The following is a 26,779-nucleotide window of genomic DNA, read 5'->3' on the forward strand; positions in this document are numbered from 1 at the left end:
GTTTATCGGTTAAGTGCTCTGGCTCGAGACTTACAGGTCCTGAGCTCGAATCTCCCAAGCGCGGGATCGTGGATACACAACGCTGAGGAGTCCCATAATAGGACGGAACGGCCGTCCAGTGTTTCCAGGTTTTCTGTGGTGGTCTAGCTTCATTTGACTTACGCTTTCAACTATGAAAAATACTAAATCTCCACAAAAACACCTTCTGATAATTAAAGATTAAAATTGTTTAAAACAATAAACTGATAAAATTTTAAAAATGAAAAAAAGGAAGAATCTATTTCACAAGCATTATAAGCAAAGATGGATAGTGACTAGCAGTGGAATCCAGGACGCGCGTTCCGTCCTATCCTGGACTCGTCAGTCGGATGTACCTGCATTTCAGTGTTGATGTTCACTCCGGGACTCAAACCAGTACCTTTCACTTCAAACGCCAACACGTTATCCACTTGGCTACTGAGTCCTGATAGCCACTTACTTGTTCAATGGGGAGAAGTTTGAATTCACTTAGTATTATTTGTTTGAATCTTCCCTGAGATACAGGTACATCCAGCTGACGTGTCCCAAATAGGACAAAACGCGCGTCCTGGATTCCACTTCTAGACACTATCCATCTTTGTTTACAATGCTTGTGAATTAAGGCTATTTCGAGGCAAAACGCACAGTATGCGCATATACCAATTAGAGACTGACCAGTTGTAGTCCTAACACATCAATGGGAAGATTCAAACAAGCAATACTAAATGAATTTAGAATCTATTTCATTCATATAATACAATCTGACTGTTTGAAAAAGAAAACCAAAAAAAACAAGAAAAAAAACGAAACAACAACAACCAGTTTTACACTTTAATCTGATTCACATTCATGTTCATTTTAACTCAAATGATACGATATAAACAACAACAACAACGACAACAACCAAAAAACGACTATTGTACATTGAACTTGTTCCTGTTCTGATAAATATTTAGAAAAAAAACAAAAAAAACACAATCACACACACGCACACGCAAACAAACACGCACGCACAAACAAACAAACAAATAAGTTAATGGTGTTGGTGATGATGACGATGACATAGTGATAGAATGATTTCTTCGTCTTAGATACAAAGTCTATGAAGGGGGTATAGTCTATTGAATAATAAAGTAGTTCATTACGTTTTTACTATAAATTCTCAATAGTATTTTCTCAATATTCAAATACATTAAAACACCACCACCATTATTGATATGATGCTATTCTCTTTATTTCTTATTAGCATCTTACATATTCTATTAGTCAAATGTCAATTAGATACAAATTATGAAGTATCCGATGAAACTGTTAGTGATAATAATAAATGGGCTGTATTAGTAGCTGGATCTAATGGTTATTTCAATTATAGACATCAAGTAAGTAAATAAATCTAATAATGTTTGCTTGTTTTTGTTTTGCTTAAATCTCATGGGGCGGGATCATGGATGTGTACTGTTGAAGAGTCCCACAATAGGACGAAACAGCTGTTCATTGTTTTCTGGTTTTCTATGATGGGCTAGTTTGAATTGATTCATGATCTTAACGTTTATTAAAAAAGTATCAATCCGAAAGTGTATAAAGCCTCATTGAATTTTATAAACTACATAAAGATTATAATGAGTAACAGCCACTTAATGTAAGTAGTAAACTGAAGTAGAATGTGTGTGCTTCTGACCTACCAGATTTTAAAACACTTCCTATATTCAGGAGGGGTTTTGTGGAGATTTCAGTATTTTTCAAAGTTGAAATCATAAGTCGATTGAAGCTAGACCACCATGGAAAACCTGGAAGCACTGGACGGTCGTTTCGTCCTACCATGGAGCTCCTCAGCAGTGCGCATCCACGATCCCGCACACGCGAGATTCGGACCCAGGACCTACCAGTCTCGCGCCACAGCCCTTAACCAATAGACCGCTGAGCCGGCTGGCGTCCAACGGTGTTAATATCTAACTTCCTAACTTCCTATATTGTTAAATTGTCTTTGTAATCATCTGTAAAGTTTCGTACTCATGAATTATTGAAGGATTTCAAACTAGATCTTTATTTAATCGATATGGGCTCTCTATAACTCAAAAACATCTTATATGATTCATAGTACAAGAAAGATGATAAAGATATACTACAACTAAATATATTCCTTAGGGAACAAATGGCGTCACCGGCTACTATGGGACTGTATCTCCTCACCATGCTCCACTGTCTTGTGGATCAGGCCTTTAGGTCAAAGGCTCTGGGTGTGGTCCCCTAAGAAAACCATCTGCTTCAGTTTGGCCACCTAAGCAGTATCACAGCCCTTACACAAATCAAATGGGATTTGTGTGGAGTATTTATATCTGGTGCTTCCTTGTACCAATATTTATGTGTTTAAATAAATTTTTAAAAAAATTATTCCGCTTCAGTTTAAATATTTTTCAATCACCTAGATAGCATCAAATGAAGTGAGTTACTTTTTTAGTTAATTTGACTGTATCATCAAACAGAATTGATTGATTATAAAGAAGGTAAGTCAATCACTGAGATTCAAGAGCAGTTTAATAGGTGGGTAGAACATTTTAAGAGCTTTTGAATAAACTAGCCTCAGTGAACTCCTGGGGCATCGAAGCAGCGCATACAGATCTACCTTCAAATGATATCACACCATTAATAGGAGAAACCAGTAAGTCCATTAAGCAAATCAGGAATGTCAAGGCCGCGGTACCGGGCAGTGTACTATCTGAGGGACTGAAGTCAGATGTAGATGCGACTGCGAAGATGTTCGATGTGAACTTCAGAAAGTACTGAGAGATCGGAAGTAGAGGTATCTCATCAAGACGCTAATAAATGCGAAAACTACAGAGCATAGCACTAATATCAGCACCAGATAAAGTTTTCAAAAGTGTTGTCAAACTAAAAAAAGATTCAGCAGATGCCCAGCTTCGAGATCAACAGGTCGGATTCCGTAAGGAACGGTGTTGCACAGACCAAATCGTGACACTATGGATCATTGTTCAGGAATCAATTGAACGTAATTTGTCAGTATACATCAATTTCATTGACTATGAGTAAGCGTTTGACAGTTTGGATAGTATGACCTTGTGAAGTCTTCTTTGACACCACAGTATATCTGAGAAGATCGTCAACATAATCCGGAAAACATTGGCAGCTTCCATGCAACCAGATGATTTGGACTTCGTAGATGATCTAGCTTTTTTGTCTCATAAACAACAAATGTAGGTCAAGGTAGTCAGTTTATCATAAGCCTCTCCATCCTAAGGCCTCAGTATACACAATGGAAAAATCAAGATCTTGAATTAAAACACGGAGAACATTAACCCGATCGTATTTGATGGAGGAGCTGTGGAAGACGTTGAAACTTTGACGTGCCTGATCAGTATTACTTACTTACTTACTTACTTACTTACTTACTTACTTACTTACTTACTGACTCACTTACTTACTGACTCACTTACTTACTTACTTACTTACTTACTTACGCCTGTTACTCCCAATGGAGCATAGGCCACCGACCAGTATTCTCCAACTCATTGTTTATAATCTGTGTTTGTTTAAATAATTTCTCATTCATTGAAATTTTATTTTTTTTTTACAAAACTATAGGCAGATGTCTGTCATGCTTATCATGTATTACGTTCAAAGGGTATAAAACCTGAGCATATTATCACAATGATGTATGATGATATCGCTTATAATTTGATGTAAGTAATAAACCAAAAACTGTTTTTGTTTTGATGTACAAATTAGTGTAGTTATGGACTGTTTATTGAATGATTTGTATAGTGCAACTTATAAGGAAATGAACAAGCTGACTAGAATCCATTTCAATTATCAGTAATTAGTGTCTACTTCGAATTGTTTAGATTTTCGATAAGTTTGATTCCCAATAATTGGACAGCAGATTGATTATGAATACAGTGGTCTTGAGTGCTGTTAGAGGTATGAGGGCAGTTATCACTTCCCGGTTGCCCACACCGTGGAAGGGTTCTTCTTGAGGTACCTGAAAAGGAAATTGGGTTAGAGGTGGTCTTAGCAACTCGAGAGCATGACCGCAGTGCCCAAGGGACAATTGCTTGAGGTCGGTCACACACGACCATTTTGTGGGTAGTTTTTGTGTTAGCTCCATACTTGTTGGGTCTTTACCACCGGAGACGGATATCCGTGAGATAAGGTGAGGTTTGCATTTTTAGGGTCGACCTTTTCTAACCCCACCCCTCCTTGTGGGAAGGCAGGATCGCTGTTATGCTGGCTGCCTGAAGGAAACACCTTACCGCTGTCACACCTCTGTACAGTGAACAGCACGACTTCGCCTTCGGAACTTGGGTTTGCTGCTTTTAGTCTTACCGCTCTTCAACCGACCTGTCTGGGATGGTAGGACCTTGAGGAACGATTGTTAAAGCCAGTATAGCTCGATTGGTTCATCACGATAGGCAAGCTCGACCACCACGTCAAAGTAGCGGCAACAGTAGGGACAAATATGTACTTACCTACTTACTTACTTACGCCTGTTACTCCCAATGGAGCATAGGCCACCGACCAGCATTCTCCAACCCACTCTGTCCTCGGCTTTCCTTTCTAGTTCTATCCAATTTTTGTTCATTCTTCTCATGTCTGTCTCCATTTCTCGGTGTAATGGGACAAATATGTACTGAAACATAATGTATTGAATTCACTTACCATAGTAATTAATTAGAAATCCATGATCCTTTGATACCCATACATTATTGAAGGAAAATATTCAGGTCTTATATAGTGAACACGTTGAAGAGTCTATGTTTTGGGTTGAACATTCAGTATACTTCGGATTTGTCACAGTCATGAGGTACTTTGTTGAAGAAAACACCACATACGTACTTTATTTATAATGCTAACTTGTTCTTATTCCAAGATAATATACTGCAGATTTATTTTTCAGAAGGGGTTTTTTGTGGATATTTCAATATTTTGATATTTGAAATCACGAGCCAATTGAAGCTAGACCACCATGGAAAACCTGGAAGCACTGTACGGCCGTTTCGCCAAATCATGGGACTCCTCAGTGGCAGTGTGCATCCACGATCCCGCACCCGCACCAGTACATATACGTGAAATATAAAGAGTAATCTAAACACATCACATCATTAAGTTTCAGTGGTCCAAAGAGTGACTCACATTTAATCACTCGTATTTCCACCACTAGATTACAGTTCTTAAAATCTGTTTCATCTACCAAATTATAGGCAGTTGGATTCTTGAAGGATTCCATAAACGATGAAATCACACACACATTAAACTGAATAAAAATATGCTGGTCGAAAAATAGGAAATTCTATCTTTGATTCATTAAGGAACTGTGAGTGAGTGCATGAACATTAATTAAGGGTTACTAAATGGGGTTTAACCTCTTTTCTTCCTTTTGTGACTTTCAATCATCCTTCATCTGATGTCAGTCTGTCATGAAACTTATTTTAGAATTGAAGTTTCATCATGAAGATGAATTGATTCCAACTGAAGTTACACTTAGAATGTTTACATTCTCGAAAGTATTTAAATGTATCTCCAGTCGAATTTCTGTACGAAATTCAAACGACTGTCTTACACTTTGTAAGTAGCTGGAAGTAGTCAACTGGAAACCCATCTAAAGCCTCAACACAATCTACAGGATGTCTACAGGATGGGTTTGAGTCCCAGAGTGAACATCAACTCTGAGATGCAGGTACATCCAGATGACGAGTACCAAATAGGACGAAACGCGAGTCCTGAATTCCACTGCTAGCCACTGTCCATCTTTGTCTATAGTTCAGTTGTTGAAAATAATGGCACATCTCAACTTTTGATCTTTTCTTCGAATGGCAATCAACATCTGTCGACGAACTAGCTGTCTAATAAGTATCACAAGTATAACATCCACTTTCCAGAATACAACTGCATCAAAGTTTGATAGTTTCCATCAATGTACATTTGGATTATAATGTTAATTTGTAACTTGTGCATGTCAGTTATCTTCACGTTGTTTTGCATCAATCTTTTAGGAATCCATTTCCTGGGAAACTTTTTAATGATTATAACCATAAAGATTGGTATAAAGGAGTGGTGATAGATTATCGCGGTAAAGTAAGTAATTATATTTACAGATCAAAAGGGGTTTTGTGGAGATTTCATTATTTTCATAGTTGAAATCATGAGTCAATTGAAGCTAGACCACCATGGAAAACCTGGAAGCGCTGGACAGTCGTTTCGACCTATTATGGTACTCCTCAGTAGTGTGCATCCACGACTGACTAACTGTTGTTTAGTACCTGATAATTTTGTGACGTTTTCTTGATGATAGTAAGGACAGCAACTGATCAATCTCTTAAGGAACTAAAGCAATGGAGCAAAATTTTGTCCGAGCCTAATGATTCACATACATCACGACTGTACGGTTGGCCCAAAGTTCATAAGTAGTTTCCTCCTCTATATCTACTTCTAAATTTGTACAATTCTCCATCTCAAAAAACACTACAAAGTAGTTAATTAGAATCTTGGAGCCTGTGAAGAAATCGGCCGTAAGAAGGGACGTCAAAGACGTTCTCAACTTTGTTTCCGAAATGCAAGATATGAATGTTAATAGAAAATACACGATCTCACCAGATCACATATCTTCATTTGCCAACGTACCACTAGTCGAGACAATCAAGTTTCTATGTAAGTAAATATCGACAAATCACATCAACATTGACTTTCCTGAAATAGTTTGAAAGACTTACTCCTAAGGTGTATGGTGAACGTTCATTTTGTTTTGAACAATACTTACTGTAGATAGATTTATGGAATAGCTCTGAGTTCACCTCTAAGCCCAATTTTTAGCTGATATCTTCTCAGCTAAATTAGAAAATGGAACTCCTAACGAGACTATCAACAAACCAGATCTACACTGCAGCCACATCGTAGTGCGGAATACTAATAAAAAAGAACTCCTACATCGTCTCAACAGTATACACCTGACAATTATTTGCAACGGTGAGGATGTGAGAAGATAAACTTAATTTTCTGGACATCAAATTAGGTAGAGTGTATATAAAAAGCTCCTCTTCATTCCAATACGCATACTTCTACACTTGTATACCCACCCGCTACAAAAGAAATCAGGTTAAATGTCTCACGAGCAGAGCAAAAAGATCTCAGATGATATCATAAAGAAGGATTTGGAGTTTATTAATAGCATACTGATGAAGATCGGGTATCCTAGAAGTCTTCTAAAGATGTACATGCATGTGGGGAAAAATAAGTTAGAGTCACTGACTACTGATAAGAAAAGTCTATTCTTAAAATTACAATTCAACTAGGACGTGGCTAGAGATGTCCTACCCAATAGATTAGCAAGGACACTTAATAAGATTTTCTATACAGCTAATTTTGCGTTGGTATTTACCAGTAGATCAGTGATATATACTGAAACAAAGAAAAAGTTTTCAAAGTTTGCCACTTCAATGAGCATCTACAAATTCAACTACTCCTGAGAAGATGGCTATAGCTATGGCGTACAATGAAGACTAATGATGATCTAACTCAAAACCATATTGTTGGCTTGTGTGTTTTTCCATTTTTATCTGAGCTAAATTTACTCTCAATAGGCCTCAACATACACCAAGGTAAAAGCAAGATTCTCAAATATAATACAGAAAACGCCAACCCAATCACAATTGATGGCGAAACTCTGGAAGAGGTGGAAACATTCACGTACATGGGAAGCATCATCGATAAACAAGGAGGATCGGATGCAGATGTAAAAGTGAGGATTGGCAAAGTAAGGGCAGCATTTCTACAATCGAAGAACATATGAAACTCAAAACAACTGTCAACTAACTTCAAAGTGAGAATCTTCAATACGAACGTCAAAACAGTCAGTCCTACTGTACAGAGCTGAAACGTGGAGAACTACTACAACCATCGTCAAGAAGATACAAGTATTTATAAACAGTTGTTTACGCAAAATACTCAACATTCACTGACCAAATACTATCAGCAACAGCGTTTCAGCAACAGCGTTTTATGGGGGAGGACAAACCAGCTTCCATCTGAAGAGGAAATTAGGAAAAGACGTTGGAAGTGGATAGGACATACATTAAGGAAATCACCAAACTGCATCACAAGGCAAGTCCTAACTTGGAATGGTGAAGGGAAGCGGAAAACAGGAATCTCAAAGAACACATTACTTTGGGAAATAGAATCAGATATGAAAAGGATGAATGTTACTTGGAAATAACTGGAAAGGATTGGCCAGGACAGAGTTGGATGGAGAATGCTGGTGGGTGGCCTATGCTCCTCGACGAGGGATAACAGGCGTAAGTAAGTAACTAAGTATGTAAAGTAAATTTACTCTAGTTAGTTTTGTACAAATAGGTTTGTTCTGCTATCCTAAAATATTGAATTAATGGATAGTGTTACTTGTCCTTATATACAAGACAGAATAAAATGCGTTTATGATTCATCAACGTCTGATAGATGATCATTTTGAATTTCGTCTTTCCACACTCTGATTCAACAAATAGAAAATAATTTTCTTATATTTCTAGAAAGTCAACTCGAAAACTTTTCTGAAAGTTTTGAAGGGAGATAAAAGCGCTGGTGGGAAAGTTTTGAAAAGGTAAGTTGCTTTTATTGTCACACTTTTGTATTACTTAACATAAATAATGACGTTAATAATCTTAATGCACCTTGAATAGTTCAAGAAGATCAGTATGGAGATCTGCTTGGTCTTGGTTGCATATTACTTTTCATTCGTCAGCAACATGATTGTCGAATATTGAGGGAACTGGTACTATCCATTGAATGTGAACAAATATCACACATTCTCGCAGTCAGAGTGGTTACCAACCAGTAGACAGAGTAACCACTGACCATCATCGATGGTTTTAATTCAACAATAGTCAATGTCATGTTTGTTTCTTCTCAGTGATGAAAGCATTCTATCAATGAAGTTGCATTGTGGTCACTAGATTAATCCATTCAATATCAATTCCAGAATACTTCGATGTAAGATAGTTGGATACAGTTGACAGGAAGCTATTACTCAGTAATAAAATTTATAATTTGTATTACAACCTACTTAATTACGCCTGTTACCTCTCGTCGAGGAGCATAGGCCACCCACCAGCATTCTCCATCTAACCCTGTCCTGGCCAATCCTTTCCAGTTCTTTCCAGTTAACATTCATCCTTTTCATATCTGATTCTATTCCCCGACGTAATGTGTTCTTTGAGATTCCTGTTTTCCGCTTCCCTTCACCATTCCAAGTTAGGGATTGCCTTGTGATGCACATTGGTGATTTCCTTAATGTATGTCCTATCCACTTCCAACGTCTTTTCCTAATTTCCTCTTCAGATGGAAGCTGGTTTGTCCTCCCCCATAAAACGCTGTTGCTGATAGTATTTGGTCAGTGAATGTTGAGTATTTTGCGTAAACAACTGTTTATAAATACTTGTACCTTCATGACAATGGATGTAGTAGTTCTCCACGTTTCAGCGCTGTACAGTATAACTGACTATCTTGACGTTCGTATTGTATTACAAACTGCATTGGAATTCATCAGTATTGATTATAATCAGATGTCTGGATCTGTATTATTGTCGTATAAACTGTAATTCGTGAAAATAGTTACTAGAGTCAGATAGAATTTCGAAATACTCTGAATTAACGAATCAACTCAGAGTTGGAAATGCGTTAATTTGGACCGTAGAAATGATGACACTTTCTCCTAATCATTCATCAATTCTCATTGACTACATCCAACCATGAAATTCATCGGTCTAATAGTGTAATGTCATTTGTGGGTTGTGAGAAATTTCTCAGTTTCACTGTTTGGTTACTGGATAATAAGTTCTTAACGGTTATTTATTGATCAGTATTGATTTTCTTAGTGTGTTCACTTAGTTGTGATTCAACATCACAGTGTGCTTACTTTAGGATCAAAACTATCAACTTTCCACAGAGGAAATATAGAATATACGTTTTCCATGGATTGGTACTCATAGACTTTATTTATTTATTTATATAAATACATAAATATTGGTACAAATGGGCACCAGATATATATGCGCCGCACAAATCTCATTCGACTTGTGTGAGGGCTGTGATACTGCCCAGGTGCCCAAACTGAAGCAGGTGGTTTTCTTAGGGGGCCACACCCTGAGTCTTTAACCAAAAGGTCTGATCCACAAGACAGTGGAGCATCGTAAGGAGATGCAGTCCAATGGTAGCCGGTGACCAACGATTGATTCATACGCCATTTGTTCCCTGAGGATAATGGAGCCCATGTGCACCGATGGTTTGGAATGAGGGTTTTCCAACTCCCCTAGGTGGACCTTCCGTGTCCACCAACCTGGTTGAAGCGCTTGAGATTCGCATTTCGTCCTCTCAATTTCGTAAATAACAACACTCCACCACGAGAAGGCAGTGAGTAGGACTTCCCTGTCAGAGGCTATATACGCGTGGCCATGTGAGAGCATTTTGAGAGGGAGAGCGGACTCTCCCCACTCTCGATCGAACCAGTGCATTGGGGGGCACTCATCGTCTTATTTCTACAGTATCGCACTTTCTGTATGAACACTATTTGTAGTAAATCGTCTGAATTTGATTCCAAATTGTGTAGAATTGAAACTGTTAGAGTGGATTGATTCCATTCAATTTGAAAGAAGCCTTGAAAATGATTAATAACTGTAGAGGAATCTGAATGTTGGCTCCCTATTGATGAGAATTAGTAGTCTAACACGAATTCTAAGTTTACATGATGACATGCAACTTCGAAATGAATGACATACATATACACTAGTTTGATTGGTGTAGTATATCAGTCTCGAGATACTACATTTTTCTCTGTGACTTTTTTCCGACCACTTATCTGAAAAGTTTTTGTCGTCTAATCATGAATGTTCGGCTCCATCGATTTGATAAGAACGTTAGTAGAGTAACGTGAATAATGTGATTTAGTAGTGTGGTTTCATGTCTAAAATCATCAACTTGATACATGACCGTTATCCAGTAGTCAGTGGTTTGAACTGACATTCAAACTGTTGTCGATCTAAGTGATCTTTATCCATCTACTAATCAGATACTTTGTTTATATTCTGTTCATAGTGGAAAAAATGATGATGTATTCATATACTTCACTGATCATGGTGCACCGGGTCTAATTGCTTTCCCTGATGATGAAGTAAGTGTATATCAGTGTTCAATTGTATTTATAATTTGGTATTTGTGTCTTTCAAGTAGGAAGTGGTTAAAATTCATCACGTGATTTTCGGATAACTTTGTGATGTAGAATGGATCATATCTCCCTATTTAATTGACTAGAAAGTCCTAACTTATGTAGTAGTTTGGAACGATTTCCACACAGATGATACTGATTCCAACTGTCTCCAATTATCTCAAGTTACTAGATCCACCAACCTTCTGAACTAGCAATCGGCCTGATTCGTTGATAATGTTCTAATGTATGTAAAAGAGATCAAATGCTCAGTCACTTACTACAGTAGATTATGTTCGTTGGATGATAGTGACTCGAAAGTCAGAATCACAGTTTGTTCTATCCTGGTTAGTGATCAGATACACAGAATCTGAAAACTCTGTTTGTCAATTCAGATTGTGAGCAAAATGGACAAATGGACAGGAAACAACGAATGACACTTATATTAAGAGACAGCAAACGGAATTGTCACAATTTATGTTGATAAAAGTTTAGCTGAAATGTTTCGCAAATATGAAACGTCTACTCAATATTTGTGAGTAGTATTGTAATGAACGAACATTCAGTTGGGTATATCCGATTCTATACTTATCGTACAGAATATTTTGGCAAAATATGAGAACCATACACTGAATACTTCATAAGCAAGGTTCCATCATTCTCCCTTCACATTGTGTATGATTCTTCCAGTTCACAATTCCTTCCCATTTTTCTTCTGTTCTCTTCAACTCGATCTTCTTAGACATTTGTTAACAGGCTTTTCACTTCCGATTGGTGTTACCTACTAATTATTTTGTCAACATAACTTATATACACTCCAGTATCGCTATTGATTATTAGAATAATCGCAATCTGTAATTGATATCTAATCCGTTCAGAGGTGACACTTATCAGTCACGTCATGTGCTAGTGAGATTCTATCAATCAACCAATCAATCAATGTGTATCGTGACCATTCGACTAGTTAAATCGATACATGCAACGAAGTTACATTAGTTATCTCAAAACTCTATAGATTTATGGATGAAACGGTATGAATTGAATGGATTTCACATGATCATTAGATACACTAATCAACTAATTTATAGTACGTCATGTATTAGAAACTGCACGTGGTGATCAATACATTTCATATACATTAATGAGGTTCAACAAGTACCTGAAAAATGTAAATATTTGACTGTCGAAATAATCCAAATAATGAAACCTTTTCAGAATGGTGATTGGTGGAGATCCTAGTATGGAACTCCTCATCAGTGCTAAAATAGCCATTGTAGAGATTGTTGAATTTTAGAATTGACATCACGGACTGATCTCAATTAGACAACCACTGATGGTCAGGGTAGCTATTGGTCGCTGTTCCATATCAAAATGGGACTCTAATATGAAGAATTATTACATAAGTGTAGATGTAGAGACTGAAAGACTCGATTTTACCAGTGGTTAAGCCAAGAATTGGGATTCCTTATGTAGATGACACGTTCGTCATCGTGAAGAAGGACGAACTGGTAAACACCTACAATTTAGTCCACAACGTCTTCGATGACATAAACCTCACAATGGAAAAGCAGTCAAACAACAAACTACTATTCTCAGATGTACTAATCAACGAAATCAACAAAAGAAAACTGGCGATTCAAGTATATCTAAAGCAGACGCACACAGATCGAATTCTCACTTACAGTGATAGTAAAGCAAAAACTCAACTACATAAAAACTTAACTCAGGAGCACAAGAAGACACTGCAGCACACTTAGGGCACGGAAAAATGAACGGAAATATCTGAAGACTTTCCTTCAAAAGAATTGCTACCCACTCATCAACACAACTCATCATTGGGAACAAAGTCAAGTACGGAGACCAACAAACGGATCATCCTACCACATATATATAAGGCATGTGAGAAATTACAGCAAGATTGTTGAAGCTATTTGGAATAGGTGTAGCACATAAACCAGCAACATTACTCCAACTAATCTTATGCAAACCGAAGGACGAAATGACAAAGGAAGAAAAACCGAATATCATCTACAAAATAAAGTGTTCCAAATGCGAAAAACACAACATTCGACAAAGTTGACGCCCATTCATCATCGCCTGCACGAACATCAATTAGAGGTCAAACGCCATGAAATATCTTTCCTTATATCAATGAATGTGGACAACTGCCGACCCACATTCGACTGACGAATTGTTGAGATCTTGGACAGAGGGAATACTAAAAGCACCAGAAACTTTTTAGCAGCTTGACACTCAGGTCACTTAACAATCAACAAACACGTTGAAATCGATCCAGTCTATCAACTAACCAGAAAAATGGTGAACAAATATAGGACCAAGAATCACATCAATGGAAGATACAGTCGAAATGGAAAAGTAGGCGATGACAGGTTAAAGGTAAACAATAACCAATCAAGATCGAGGTCAACAGGACAATTTGTGAGTCACATGTGGTAAAATCTGAACATTTCATTTTCATTTGAAGATTGTGCTGATGATATTGTTCAGAAGAACAATGAAAGCCCCATGATCAAACTATCCAACTCAGAGAACAAAACTCCACCTACGATCGTCAACGTGGATTCTAAAATGTTTCAAATACATAATCAGTGACTTATGAATTTAGTTCCAACGATATTCGAACTGTTATCTACCAGTAATATTGAATGGTGATGATAGTTGTATATGTAGGAAATGTCGTTTCACTTCGTCAAGCTTTAGTTATAAGTCTATAATTATAATATTTTTTCGCATTTACATTTTTGTTATATTACTTATTATACTGCATATGACTGAACACTTTACTCCGTAATCACTTCTGACCTTTATTCAATGACCTTTCTAATTTGGCAAATAACATAATTTTGAAGTATCTCTGTCGTAATAGAAGATGTAAACGTTTCACAACTTTTTTAACATATAACATTGTCAAATACATTAATACGTGCCTCAATTTGGCCTTTTTAAAAGAGATCACAATCAATATGAACTTATAACTGTAGAGGCTGATGATAAGGATGATTGAAAGGTGATTATGATTAAAATTTCATATTTAACCAATATGTAAACACTTGAAGCTGTCAATGCCAATTAGAGACTGACCAGTTGCAGTCCTAACACATCGATGGGAAGATTCAAACAAACAATACTAAATGAATTTAAACTTCATCCCATCGCACAAGTAAGTGGCTATCAAGACTCAGTGACCGAGTGAATAACGTGATGGCGTTTGGAGCGAAAGGTACTGGATTCGAGTCCCAGAGTGAACATCAACTCTGAGATGCATGCACATCCAGCTGACGAGTCCCGAATAGGACGAAACGCGCGTCAAACTGAATTCCACTGCTAGCCACTATCCATCTTTCATGTCAATGATATGTTTGCTAGTCAGTAGTAATCAACAGTAAGACTGTCATGAATGTACATTACTTCAAGATGGTATTTCACAAAAAGATGAATAACAGAAGCTGATAGTTAGACAGTTCAAGCTGTAATGAAAGGATTCGATAAGACAAAATGAATGGATATTAATGAAAGTATACTCTGACTTAAGATCTGGATGGAGATGAAGAGTGAACGTATTTGCTCAACTGTGAACGATGTTGAGCTATGTCACTCAAAATGTAAGTCGGCTATGTTGAGATAAGATGGTGGTTGGAGGTGGTCAACAGGAAACCCTGGACTCAGGTTTCGTGCTACTTGGCACTCGTCAGCAAGGTGTACCTGTGATCTTGAGGGGACTGGTGCTCTCTGGTGAACTTGACACCCATGACATAGATCACCACCCAGTAATCAATCAATTGTGAAGTCAGCTATGTGTTATACATTTATAACATGATAGTCAATTCACCTTATTTCCTGTTTCTGTACTTTTCTTTCAAGTTATATGCCAAAGAATTTATGTCAACGTTGAAATACTTACATAGTCACAAACGTTATTCAAAATTGGTGATTTATATTGAAGCATGTGAATCAGGTTCCATGTTCCAACGAATATTACCGTCGAATCTAAGTAGTGAGTTCAATTTGTAATCAGTACCCTTTTTCACAACACAATTAATATGATTATTTAGCTTATTTGATTATTATCTTTGGTGTATCATCTGATGTGAGGATTTGTAGTTGAGGAGTTCTCAGGAATAACGAGTAACGGTTTACAGTTCATGAGGTATGTCCACTTAAGAAGTGCAAATTATCACTGTACAGTTGACCGTTTGCGTTTTTTACTTAAGATTATCGTCGTCAGTGAAATTCCATGAACACGGTCAGGAAGTTAACTGTCATCATGAATCCATTAGTCAACAAATGTTCTAGGATAAACTAGGAGTCCCAACATCACCATACTTCAATATAACACATGTTAGCTATGTGTTGTATTAGAATTCAAGTGGGAATATATGTGTAGGTTCAAGGTGTATTATGGCATGTATATTGATTGAATGAAAGCAGTAATGAAATTGACATTGTCTATAGATTAAGTACAACATAATGGTTGTGCTTTCATTGGAATTGTGAAGATTCTATCACTTAGCATTTCATATCGACAAAGATGTAGATATATGAATCATGACAATTTTGTTATTTTCCATCATTTATTGACATTCTTCTGAGGGAATTCCATTGTGAATTCATGTTCACACTCAGCAGATACTTGAACAGGTACCACGAACAGTTATATTATTGCAGATGTAATGTATGCGAACTCGAGGACTTCATTTGCGATGTCAGTGAGATATGAATAGCACAAGAACATCTCATTGCTTTGTGGATGGAACAATCGATATAGATAGATAGCTGAATATTCCCACTGGATACTTTAATGAGCATAGTAATATGGTGTGTCTAGATGTCGTCTAAATTCACTTGTGTCGAATATGAATTGTTCACTCCTTTCGATACTACACAAATCGTTTTGTAAGAACATATTTTAAACAATCGGTTCTGTGATTTGTGATTAGTCATGTATGATTAACAAAGAAAGTCACAAGAAAAGGGTTGATTGTTGGGATAGAAAGAATTCTCAGAAGTGACAAATAAACTTGATCATGAACAATAAGATCTCTAGTGTTATTAGGAGCAAAAATTGGGAAATTCTGAGGTTAAACGTAGAGTACTAGTCAGATATAGCAAATGGATTTATGAGGTAATGGACACTTCTCAACTGTGATGTTTAGGACATACATTACGTGTGTCCGTCTAACAACTACCTAAATGGACGATACCGCCTGTTGTAGGAGTAGGTTGGAAGAAAGCTAGGGACAGTCAAACTAAGACATGACATCAGTTCATGAAAATACTGACCATTGAACTAAACCATATAGGTGAGGATCTCTTGGTCGGGATTTGTGGTATAATTGTAACCAATGGTTGGAGACCATGTGGCATGTCTCTGAATTGTTCGCAATCACACAACCGTACTCACGTTTTATCGTCTCTTAGAATTTGAATGTGTAACGTTGCATTTGGAAGAAATTTTCATCTAATACTTCTTCGATTTTTCCTTTTTACTTTACAGTTTATGCGACTACAGCTGCTAGTCCAACTGAATCTAGTTATGGTACATTTTGTGATGATCCAACAATAACTACTTGTCTGGCTGATTTATACTCATACGACTGGATTGTTGACTCACAAACAGTAGGTTCTATACAAATATCTATATCTGTCCTTTAACATACTGGTACAATATCAAATCATTTTAGACATATAATCCGATATAAAAAGCTTTGGATGTTTACCGATTCGGGTAGAAGTTTATGCTGATGATGTCGTCGTTCAGAAGGACGATGAAAGCTCCACGACCAAACCAACCAGCTCAGAGAGCATAACTCCATCAAAATCACCCACCTGAGCTATAAATCTTCTCCACCATCTCAAATTCAGAATAGTCCTAAGTGATGTGAATCACCACTGAACCACTCTTAGAACTAGATTGTTTACACTAATTAATAAATGGAAAGTCACTTGTGTTATCTTAGCTAATTTTGGAGAAGCTCAGTTTTATACAGGATACAAGCATGTGTTTGTTGTACAAGTTAAAATACAACACAATGCAAGTCTTACCTTCTAAGATTAAGTGACTAGCTTCGACTTCCAAAGCTCATGCCTTCACTTTCATGCACGCTTAGTCTTATGTCTATTGGATAGCATAATCTAAACAATCACTGTTTCCTATGTGATGACGGTCCTCGTAGAAAACACCTATTCAGTTGTTTAGTTTGCCCATGGATTTTTATGATGAATGATATATGGTAGTGTGTTGTCGAACCACAACTGTTATTAATTACATTGCAGGCTCATCATCAAAATAGTGTTGGTTATGAAGGCGAAAAATAGCAGGCTTATGTCCTACATATAGAAGTTAACTTAATTTTGGATAGACAATAATACATATATCTCGGTAGCTGGAACTGAGTTCGAACCCATATGGGAAATGATGGAAGACAAGGGGACAAACCACTAAGGCACAATTTCACAATAATCTTTATTCACCAAATCCTTTCACTTACTTATACATTAAGCATTTTGTTGAATATATCTAATGTTTCTAATGTTTCTCTTCATTTTGAAGCATCATTTAACACAACGAACACTCGATCAACAGTATAAAGAGGTTAAACGTGAAACGAATCTTAGTCATGTTCAGAGATATGGTGATACGGTAAGCACCTACTATATATGTGACTAAATATGTGACACTCAGTCGATTTGTTAATGACAGGCAATGTCATACTGCTAATCACAATTGATTGATCACTGTGTGGCACTCGTTAGCGAGATGTATCTGTAATCTTGGGGAACTGGTGCTCCCCGACGGATTCGACCCAGTGTCACTCAGCTTTACACTCAGAGACGTTACCACTGAGCCATTCGGGCCGCGACCGACCTCCTGTAGGACTGAGATGTAATCACAATTGATTGATCACTGGGTGGTGATCAATGTCATGCGTGTCAAGTCTTTGCTGACGAGTGCCAAGTAGCACGAAACCCGGGTCCAGGGTTTCTTGTTGACCACCTCCAACCACCATCTTAATGTCATACTGCTAACTTGACAATTGAATAATTATTGATAAAATTGTAATACATTATTTTCTAGTTAAGGTTATGCACATGATTGTCATAGTTTGTGTTATGGTTGAGATAATACTTAGTCACCCAAGTTGAAGTAAGTAGTTTTACAAGTAATCACTCTCCTAAATCTTGATCAAATGTATAATCTATAAGGGAGAGGCCGAATATCAGGAGGTTCCGTGTCATTGGTAACTGTCAACCAAAATAGTTCAGAACATTATTCACTACTTCACTGTTCTAAGATCAGCTGTTTGAACATGTAGGTTTTGAACTGTTCTAAGTGAATTGGTTGTTGAAACAACCGTAAGGGCTATACAACTGTGTTTGAGCTAACATTGTCATGTGAACACCCTCCTACCAGAAACCGATCAGTAGAACTTCTATATAAGAGATTATAAACTCAGAGTGGTGTAGGAATAATTCAGGAGAGTAAAGGAGAAGTAAAACAGAACTTTATCAAAGTAGTTGATAATTAACTAGTAAGTTTACCAAACTCTGAACATATCTCGTAATGCATCTCTTTTGTTGTGAAATAAAACACATGCATCCAGAGCGATGTGATTTTGACACTAAATCATTTAATGAAATGATCTTACATTCAAACAACATGCTATCAGTTATTGTGGAGTATCGATAAACCGCGATACTCGGCTTTCAATAGTTATGATGAAGATGTTGATGATTATGATGTATATGATGATGATGATGATGATGATGATGATTGATGATACTTGATTATTTGTAACAGTGAATATACTTGTTGAATAGTTTCACCGTGTTTTCCACACTGTGTGATACTGATGGATTATTTAGATTTCCCTAAAGATCTTCAATATTATTTCAACAGTAAACTGCAAGCATCGGTGACAAAGAGAGGAACTACAATGGATTCATACTAAAAACAGTATAAGTGATGTTTTCTGAAACAATAATTAATAGAACTAATGAATGTTGTTTTGATGTCTACCAAACTGGTTGGTTTATAGTCTCTCAAATGGAAATGACGTCTTTAAATAGGAAATGACGGACAGTAGTGGCAATCGAATTTAATGCCTTTTGTTTACTTGTTTGTCTAATTGCTTTTGATAGAGAATGGGTAAATTACACGTTAGTGAATTTCAAGGAAGTCGAGACAAGTCTTCAACTGAGAACGATGAACCTCCAATGAAAGTAAGTCATAATTAATATGTAATTACTTCCATAAAAATCTACCAGATGTTTTTGATCAACATCTTGTAGGTGAACGACTAACAGATTCCTCACAAACGTTATGTTACACATAAATATCATTTCCAGCTGATTATTGTTTTAGTTATCAAATGATGGTATTAATAAGGTTTTCCATTAAAAATATCCATCTGATTTCTTCCAAGTATACTTGAAGCATTCAACTGTTTGGGACGAAATACGCTGGTGGTGAACTGAGAGCAAGAATATCAGAATGCTTGTCTAATTATTAAATAACTCTTGATTAACCAAATACCAATGGTTTTCTTAAGGGACCACACCAGGAGCCTTCGACCGAAAGATCTGATCCCTAAGGCAGTTGAGCATCGTGAGGAGATGCAGTTCCATGGTAGCCGGCGACCAATGATTGATTCATATGCCATTTGTTTCCTCAGGATACTGGAGTCAGCTCATGTGCACCATTGGTTTGGAATCAGGGTTTTCGAACTCCCCTAAGTGGATTCGCCGTGTCCACCAACCCGGTTAAAGCACCGGACATTCTCTTTTCGTTCTTTCAATTTCGTAAACAACACTCCCGTTGAAGAAGACAGTGAGTAGGGCTTCGCTGACAGAGGCTTTATACGCGTGGCCATATGAGAGTATTTCGAGTGGGAAAGTGGACTCTCTTCACTCTTATCCGTACCAGGGTATTTGGGGGCTCATTAACACAGGAAATCTATACATTATCACGAATAGCCATCACTAATATTTATCCCATTCATAGAGGAATTAATTGTTTCGGATTGGAGTTTAAACGATATGATTGAGTGGATAATGAAGACACTAGAAACTGATTTGCACTAATAAGATATAAACTAAAAACAAATTCGGTTGTTAACCACAATACCATATGTTTCAGTTAGGTGTGGGAATAGAGAAAGACGATATATTTGATCGTTGACTACAATGAATTGATATCTTGCGAGAAGACGACATCAAAGGCACATCGCTTATCAACATATAATGGTAATGGGAAAATGAGTGGATGATTTATGTTCCTTGATCGAACTGCCCAATGAACAGTCAAGTAATGTCACCTAGATCACTCATCAGTTTGGAACAAGGTTTCAGGTAGAAACACTTTCAAATACATTGGTCAACAAACTGTGTTGATTTGAATTCAATTGACTAACGCTTTCAACTATGAAAATACTAAATCTCCACAAAAAACCCCTTCTGATAATAATAATAATAATAATAATAATAATAATCATATACTCACTAGTGACTGACTTCAAGAGGTAAATCCAGGAGTTCTAGTGAGAAACAGTGACCAGTGGAGTTGAAACCACGTCTGTTGTGAGATATGAACTCATTGAAGACAATCGGTGAACGGTTGCTCAACTTCGTGGATTGGTTGAAGTTAGACATTAACACCATTGAATGCCGGCTCAGTGGTCTATCGGTTAAGTGCTCGCGTGCGAGACTGGTATGTCCTGGGTTCGAATCTCGCGAAGCGAGGTCGCGGATGCGCACTGCTGAGGAATTCCATAGTAGGACGAAACGGCCATCCAGTGTTTCCAGATTTTTGATGGTGGTCTAGCTTCAATTGACTCACGCTTTCAACTATGAAAATACTAAACCTCCACAAAAACCCCTCCTGATTTCAATTCCGTCATTTCCGATCAACAAACTTGATGTTTCAAAATGTCAATATTTTGTCAATCGAATTCAAATTTCATAATTGAAACAAACACTAGATAAACATCTCTATGTTTTATTGTCATTTAGCCAAGACATTCCATCGCTTCGAGAGATATTCCATTGCATACTCTACATCGTCAAATAATGATGACCAATAATGCAGAAGACAAAAGCTTTCTGATGCAAATTCTTGGTTTGAAACTGAAGGTGAGGTGTTTTTCCCCTGAGCTTTACTTATTTAACTCTGTTGATGTATCCACTCTTTTCCACTTATTGTTACATGACACTGATTTCCAATATATCCAAAGCTATCACAGTTCATAGTTATATAATATTTCCTTATGGGTCAGGGTAATCTTGCACTGGTTTTCAGGAGAACCAAACACCATCCAGACGTTCACGCGGCAACCCAAACAGTACATCTCAATCCTGTTTAACAGTAGAGCCAGACGCTGCCCAGGCTTAGCCCAAGCAGTACAGCTCAATCCCGCCCTATAGGAGAACCAGACACTATAAAGGCTTCAACGCTACAATCCGAACAGTACAGCCCAATTCTGTGGCGCAACCACTCAGGTACCAAACACCCTGGTGGACCTACCACCACTACATATTTTATAGAATTTTTCTCCTAGAATTATCACAATAATCTAGATGTAAATATTCAACTACATAGACAATTCTGATAAATCTTTTATATATTTTGTCCTTCCAACGAGTCGACCTCAATGACAACTTTTATGGTGATGTTAATATTTTCAAGTGGTAGTATCTTCCGGAAGTTGATTTGACTAATCAGTCTCTCATGACAAATGTGCTATCTGTACAGACTGTCTCATGAATGCCATGTAGTCACAAGTTCGAATTAGAGTTGGAAAGATGACAAACAATGGTATCCAGGAGGAACATGTTGTTTTAATCTAGTCTTGTCAGGTGGACTAACCTTCATCCCAGTGTTGTTGCTTATCAACGAACTGGAACCCGGTACACTTTGGTGAACATATCCATTGTATTATCTACTGAGGTACCAAGCCTAGATTTCTACTAACTTGGGTAATGTGTACGAATTCAATTTTTAAGTATATTGTTTCTCAGTTGTAAATAAATGAACTCATATCACAGTAGTACGTATACTGTTTCTATCAGGTTCAAATAACGTTTTCTCTTAGAAAGCGTCAACTTCATTCTGACAGGTTTTTTTACACTGTACAGTTTGTCATTACGTAACCACGTGATTTAAGAAGTAAATTCATTGAGTATCTCTTCAAAACTCTGATGATTGCTATCAAATTTCACAGTAGTATGAGACATGGAAAGTGAATCAACATTAAGGCAATTTCAAACAAGCAGCTTAATGCATTCCATAATATTATTCTAACATCTAACCAGTCCACCATATTCATAGTGCTTTTCTGAATTCTCAAACAATACTTACTGGTTAGCGTCTTTTTAGCGAGTTGATTTTCTACGGGATGAGGTCGCTAACCCCATGCCCAACCCTCCTCCTTTACCCGGGCTTCAGACCGGCAGTAGCCCCCGGAGGAGCTACAGGCGAAGTTTCAAACAATACTTGATTGAAGTTAAGTTACTCTTATGTCAATGATTTCACATATATGTTACTTCTTTACTTATAAATGTCTAAAGTACAGCATAACTATGGATTGCTTTTTAGCATCCCCTTATTCGAAAATGCAACCAGAGATCTATCCAGTAATAAAGCTCGTCGTCAATCATTATCATTCTCTTCTCACCAACACGATTTGTATAAAAGCCATTTAGGGTTGTTGAACTTATCTTCATCTATTTCATAGTATCTGTTGATCGCTAACGGATATTTTCATCATAGGTGGTCTGTAGAGACTGTTGAATATCACTGTTTACATCATGAACTGATCCTAATTAGACAGGAAAACTATTAGATGAGAAGTCAGTGCTCCAAAGGTTAAGTGCTCACACAGAGACATGAAGATTACGGGTTCGACTGTCAATGGGTCCATCTATCCACACTGTTGAGAAGTCCATAGTGGAACGCAAAAACTTTCCATTGCTTCATTTCTTGAAAAAGCTATGTTACAGAGATCATCCAGTGATGTAAACCAAAACACTGAACATTCTACCTTCACCTGTTTGACGTTTACAAGATGCTAATATTGATCCGCTTCTTTCATAGGTGCTCATTTGAAGTGAAAAGATGTTTAGAACAACTCACTCATACCATTCACAAATTCTCCTCGTATATTATGTGTGTTAGATGTATATTTATCTACCTACTTTTTAACATCATTTTAATGTGATCTTTGACAGAGAAGAGATCTCATTGAGGATACTATGAAATTAATAGTGAAAGTAATGAATAATGAAGAAATACCAAATACCAAGGCAACTATCGATCAAACATTGGATTGTACAGAATCAGTCTATGAACAGTTCAAAAGTAAATGTTTCACACTACAACAGGTAAATACTTTCATTCGAGTGGATCAATCTTTCAAATACATTACATCTCATTTATATAGTGTCATCTGTAATGACAAACTCACTTTGATATGTTGATGGCCCCTTTATATTTCACTGAGAAGCGTACACTTTTCTAAGTAGGTTGACATAGCCATGAGTGTATCACTTGTGGTCTGCCATTTGCGACTTTTATTCGAATGTTACCACAAGAGAGATCTCTAATGTTTAAACAATGTCGATTGAGAGACATAGAATGTCATTCTGTTAATGCTAGTGACAAGCGTATTCAGAAGAGAACTAGTATGAAAACTGATTGTGATTTAAAATGATGTCAGCTTTACTGGATTGTAAACACTCAGAGATTTCAGGTAGGTTTGTTTGAAACGAAGAACTACTGAATATAGAGTCTGAAGTGAAACCACAGCTGACCGAAATAATTTTCGGAGGAATGAGAACTTTGAGTTACATGTACGACAAAATGTTTGTTGTTATCTATTTCATTTAAATTGGCAGCAAAAGTTATACGATAATGAATTTTGCCTCAAATACGATTCTCCTGATCTGAGATCTGTTTGATTCAGTGTATAGGGATGACATATTTATGTTGAGCACTGCGTGTGACAGCTTTAGGGTTAGGATGGGTTTGCGAAAGTACTAATTGTTTCTGAACAAACACGAAGAGATTGAATTTCCGTACGTCCAAGACTCAGAACAACCTACGTACAGGAATTCTGTGTTGAAGTCAATCTCATGACCTGTTTCAACTATACGCTAAGCAATGAATGAGGATGGATGTTTGTTATCTGCTCTTATTGGATTATTTGTTTTTACTCGTTTTGGAGTTCATCTTAACACACGTCTTCTACAAGTTACATCAACGAACTTCATGACAACTGTGTATTTCATCATTTAATTTGAATGATTATATACTCAGAAAACTATAAGATACTCATGGTAATCATAGATGGATAATGGCTAGCAGTGGAATCCAGGACGCGCTTATCATCCTATTTCAGACTCGTCAGCTGAATGTACCTGCATCTCAGTGTTGATATTCACTCTGGGACTCGAACCCAGTACCTTTCGCTTCAAACGCCATCGCGTTATCCATCTCTGCTTACCATGCTTGTGAATTAAGGCTATATCGAGGCAATACGCACAATATGCACATATGCCAATTAGAGACTGACCAGTTGCAGTCCTAACACATCGATGGGGAGATTCAAACAAACAATACTAAATGAATATAAGATTTTCAGTATCTCCTGTTAGCATATTCAAACTAAACACAACATATCTAATTAAACATTAAACGATTTTATCTGTTTGGATTGATTTCAGGCTCCAGAAGTTGGAGGGCACTTTTCTACTCTTTACAATTATTGTGCAGATGGTTATACAGCTGAAACGATCAATGAAGCAATCATAAAAATTTGCGGTTAAATCAAAATTGATCTGTCAGTGTAATAAACTTTGTCAGTGTGAAATTGTTAATAAATGATTCTTTCCTCAAAGATCAGCCTTTAATCTCTTTAACTAAAGTTAAGGGTGATTTACTCATTGAGCTGGGTCACTTGATTGTTAAGCATCCAGTAAATTTTTAGATATTTAAATTCAACTCAAATTCAGAGGTGACGACCTCGTAGTGACAGTAAAACTGTCAGTCAGTCAGTCACAACGTAGGACTTCGTACGTACGTACATCAGTTCGAGTTGCCATACCATATTAACACAGAGATACAATTGTCGATTCAAATCTCATAGTGGTAGAAGTAGTAAGAGCATAAGCAATAATCAGAAAGATTTAGGGTTGAAGATGTTATTCAAGGAGTATAATCCAGTGAAATAAATCTGTAAAGAGAAAATAGATAGAGACATGAGGAATTCAGATTAGAATTTGGGAGAACACAAAGAGTGGATACACATTCGCCATTGCAAACGATTTTGAGTCATGTCATTCAAGGTCTCTAACCATCGTTTGCTATCAACTCGCAAATCCCAACCAGGTAGTCTACACCTACCAACATGACTCAGTTCACCTGTCAGTAACTTCATGAATTCGGTCTGACCGCCTCCAGCTTTCTTTCAACCTTCTCCTACACCATAAAACATCGTTCGTCGGGGCAGTCGGTGGTTGGGCATACATAACACGTGTTCCAACCATCTCAACAAATAAAGTTTCACTACTTCATCAATCGATTTGCCATCCTTACCTAGTACCGGTTTCCTAACAACTACATTACTTACCCGGTGGTCCCAGGATAAATGAGCAATGCTTCGAAGACACCTATGATCGAATACTAGTAGCCTACAAATATCCTCTACTTTTATCGGCCATGTAACTACCCACTATTCCCAGAAAACCTGAATGGAACATTAAAGTAGGCCCCCCAACCCTACTTGAAGTTCAAAAGGCTATAAGTAATCTGAAACGAGGAAGAGCAGCTGGTCCAGATGGATTGGCTCCAGAGGTCTTTAAATATGGTGGTCCAATTTTAGCGATTAGGTTGACTAATATTCTGGCTAAAATCTGGGAGACGGATGTAATCCCATCCGACTGGTCACAATCACTGATTGTCCCAATATATAAAAAGCGGTCAAAATCATCCTGTGATAACCATAGAGGGATTAGTCTGACTAACACAGCATCTAAAATACTAGCCTCAATAATTATCAGGCGCCTAACTAAGACTCGTGAACTGCAAACACGAGAAAATCAGGCTGGCTTCAAACCTGGTCGTGGCTGTATCGACCACATATTCACCATTCGTCAAGTTTTAGAGCACAGACACGCTTATCGGCGTCCGACAATGATAGTTTTTCTTGACTTGAAAGCAGCATTTGACTCTGTAGACCGAGAGGTTCTGTGGCAGTGTCTGTCATTGAAAGGTGTACCTGAGAAGTACATAAACCTTTTGAAGGCTCTTTACTCGAACACTATTAGTCGAGTAAGAGCTTATGGCGAACTGTCATATGATTTTACAACCTCAAGTGGTGTCCGTCAAGGCTGTCCACTATCCCCATTTTTGTTTAACTTCATTATAGACCTGTTGCTGGAAACAACACTCTCGTCGACTGAATTTTCAGGAATTGATCTTCTACCAGGGGGACCACTAAGCGACTTGGAATACGCAGATGACATAGTCCTGTTTGGTGAAGACGC

The 26,779-nt window shown here is 37.3% G+C and overlaps 1 protein-coding gene and 1 non-coding gene across 2 annotated transcripts; one reads left to right on the top strand and one right to left on the bottom strand.

Annotated features, from left to right (window-relative positions):
• Nucleotides 1-1,235: 1,235 nt before the first annotated feature.
• On the top strand, nt 1,236-25,133 carry Smp_075800 (hemoglobinase (C13 family); the record flags this gene model as incomplete). Its single annotated transcript, XM_018791314.1, has 12 exons — nt 1,236-1,397; nt 3,619-3,716; nt 6,027-6,108; nt 8,553-8,623; nt 11,113-11,188; nt 15,104-15,236; nt 16,737-16,858; nt 17,793-17,882; nt 19,382-19,462; nt 21,251-21,370; nt 23,465-23,617; nt 24,959-25,133. The coding sequence occupies 12 exons, from the start codon at nt 1,236-1,238 to the stop codon at nt 25,058-25,060; spliced, it is 1,290 nt and encodes a 429-aa protein (XP_018645526.1). The 3' UTR covers nt 25,061-25,133.
• Smp_tRNA_00105_Pseudo_TTG.1.1 lies at nt 24,671-24,743 on the bottom strand. Its single transcript has one exon. It is a non-coding gene (tRNA).
• Nucleotides 25,134-26,779: the final 1,646 nt, after the last annotated feature.

This window comes from Schistosoma mansoni, assembly GCF_000237925.1.
Source record: "Schistosoma mansoni, WGS project CABG00000000 data, chromosome 3 unplaced supercontig 0105, strain Puerto Rico, whole genome shotgun sequence".
Taxonomy (NCBI): Eukaryota; Metazoa; Platyhelminthes; class Trematoda; order Strigeidida; family Schistosomatidae; genus Schistosoma; species Schistosoma mansoni.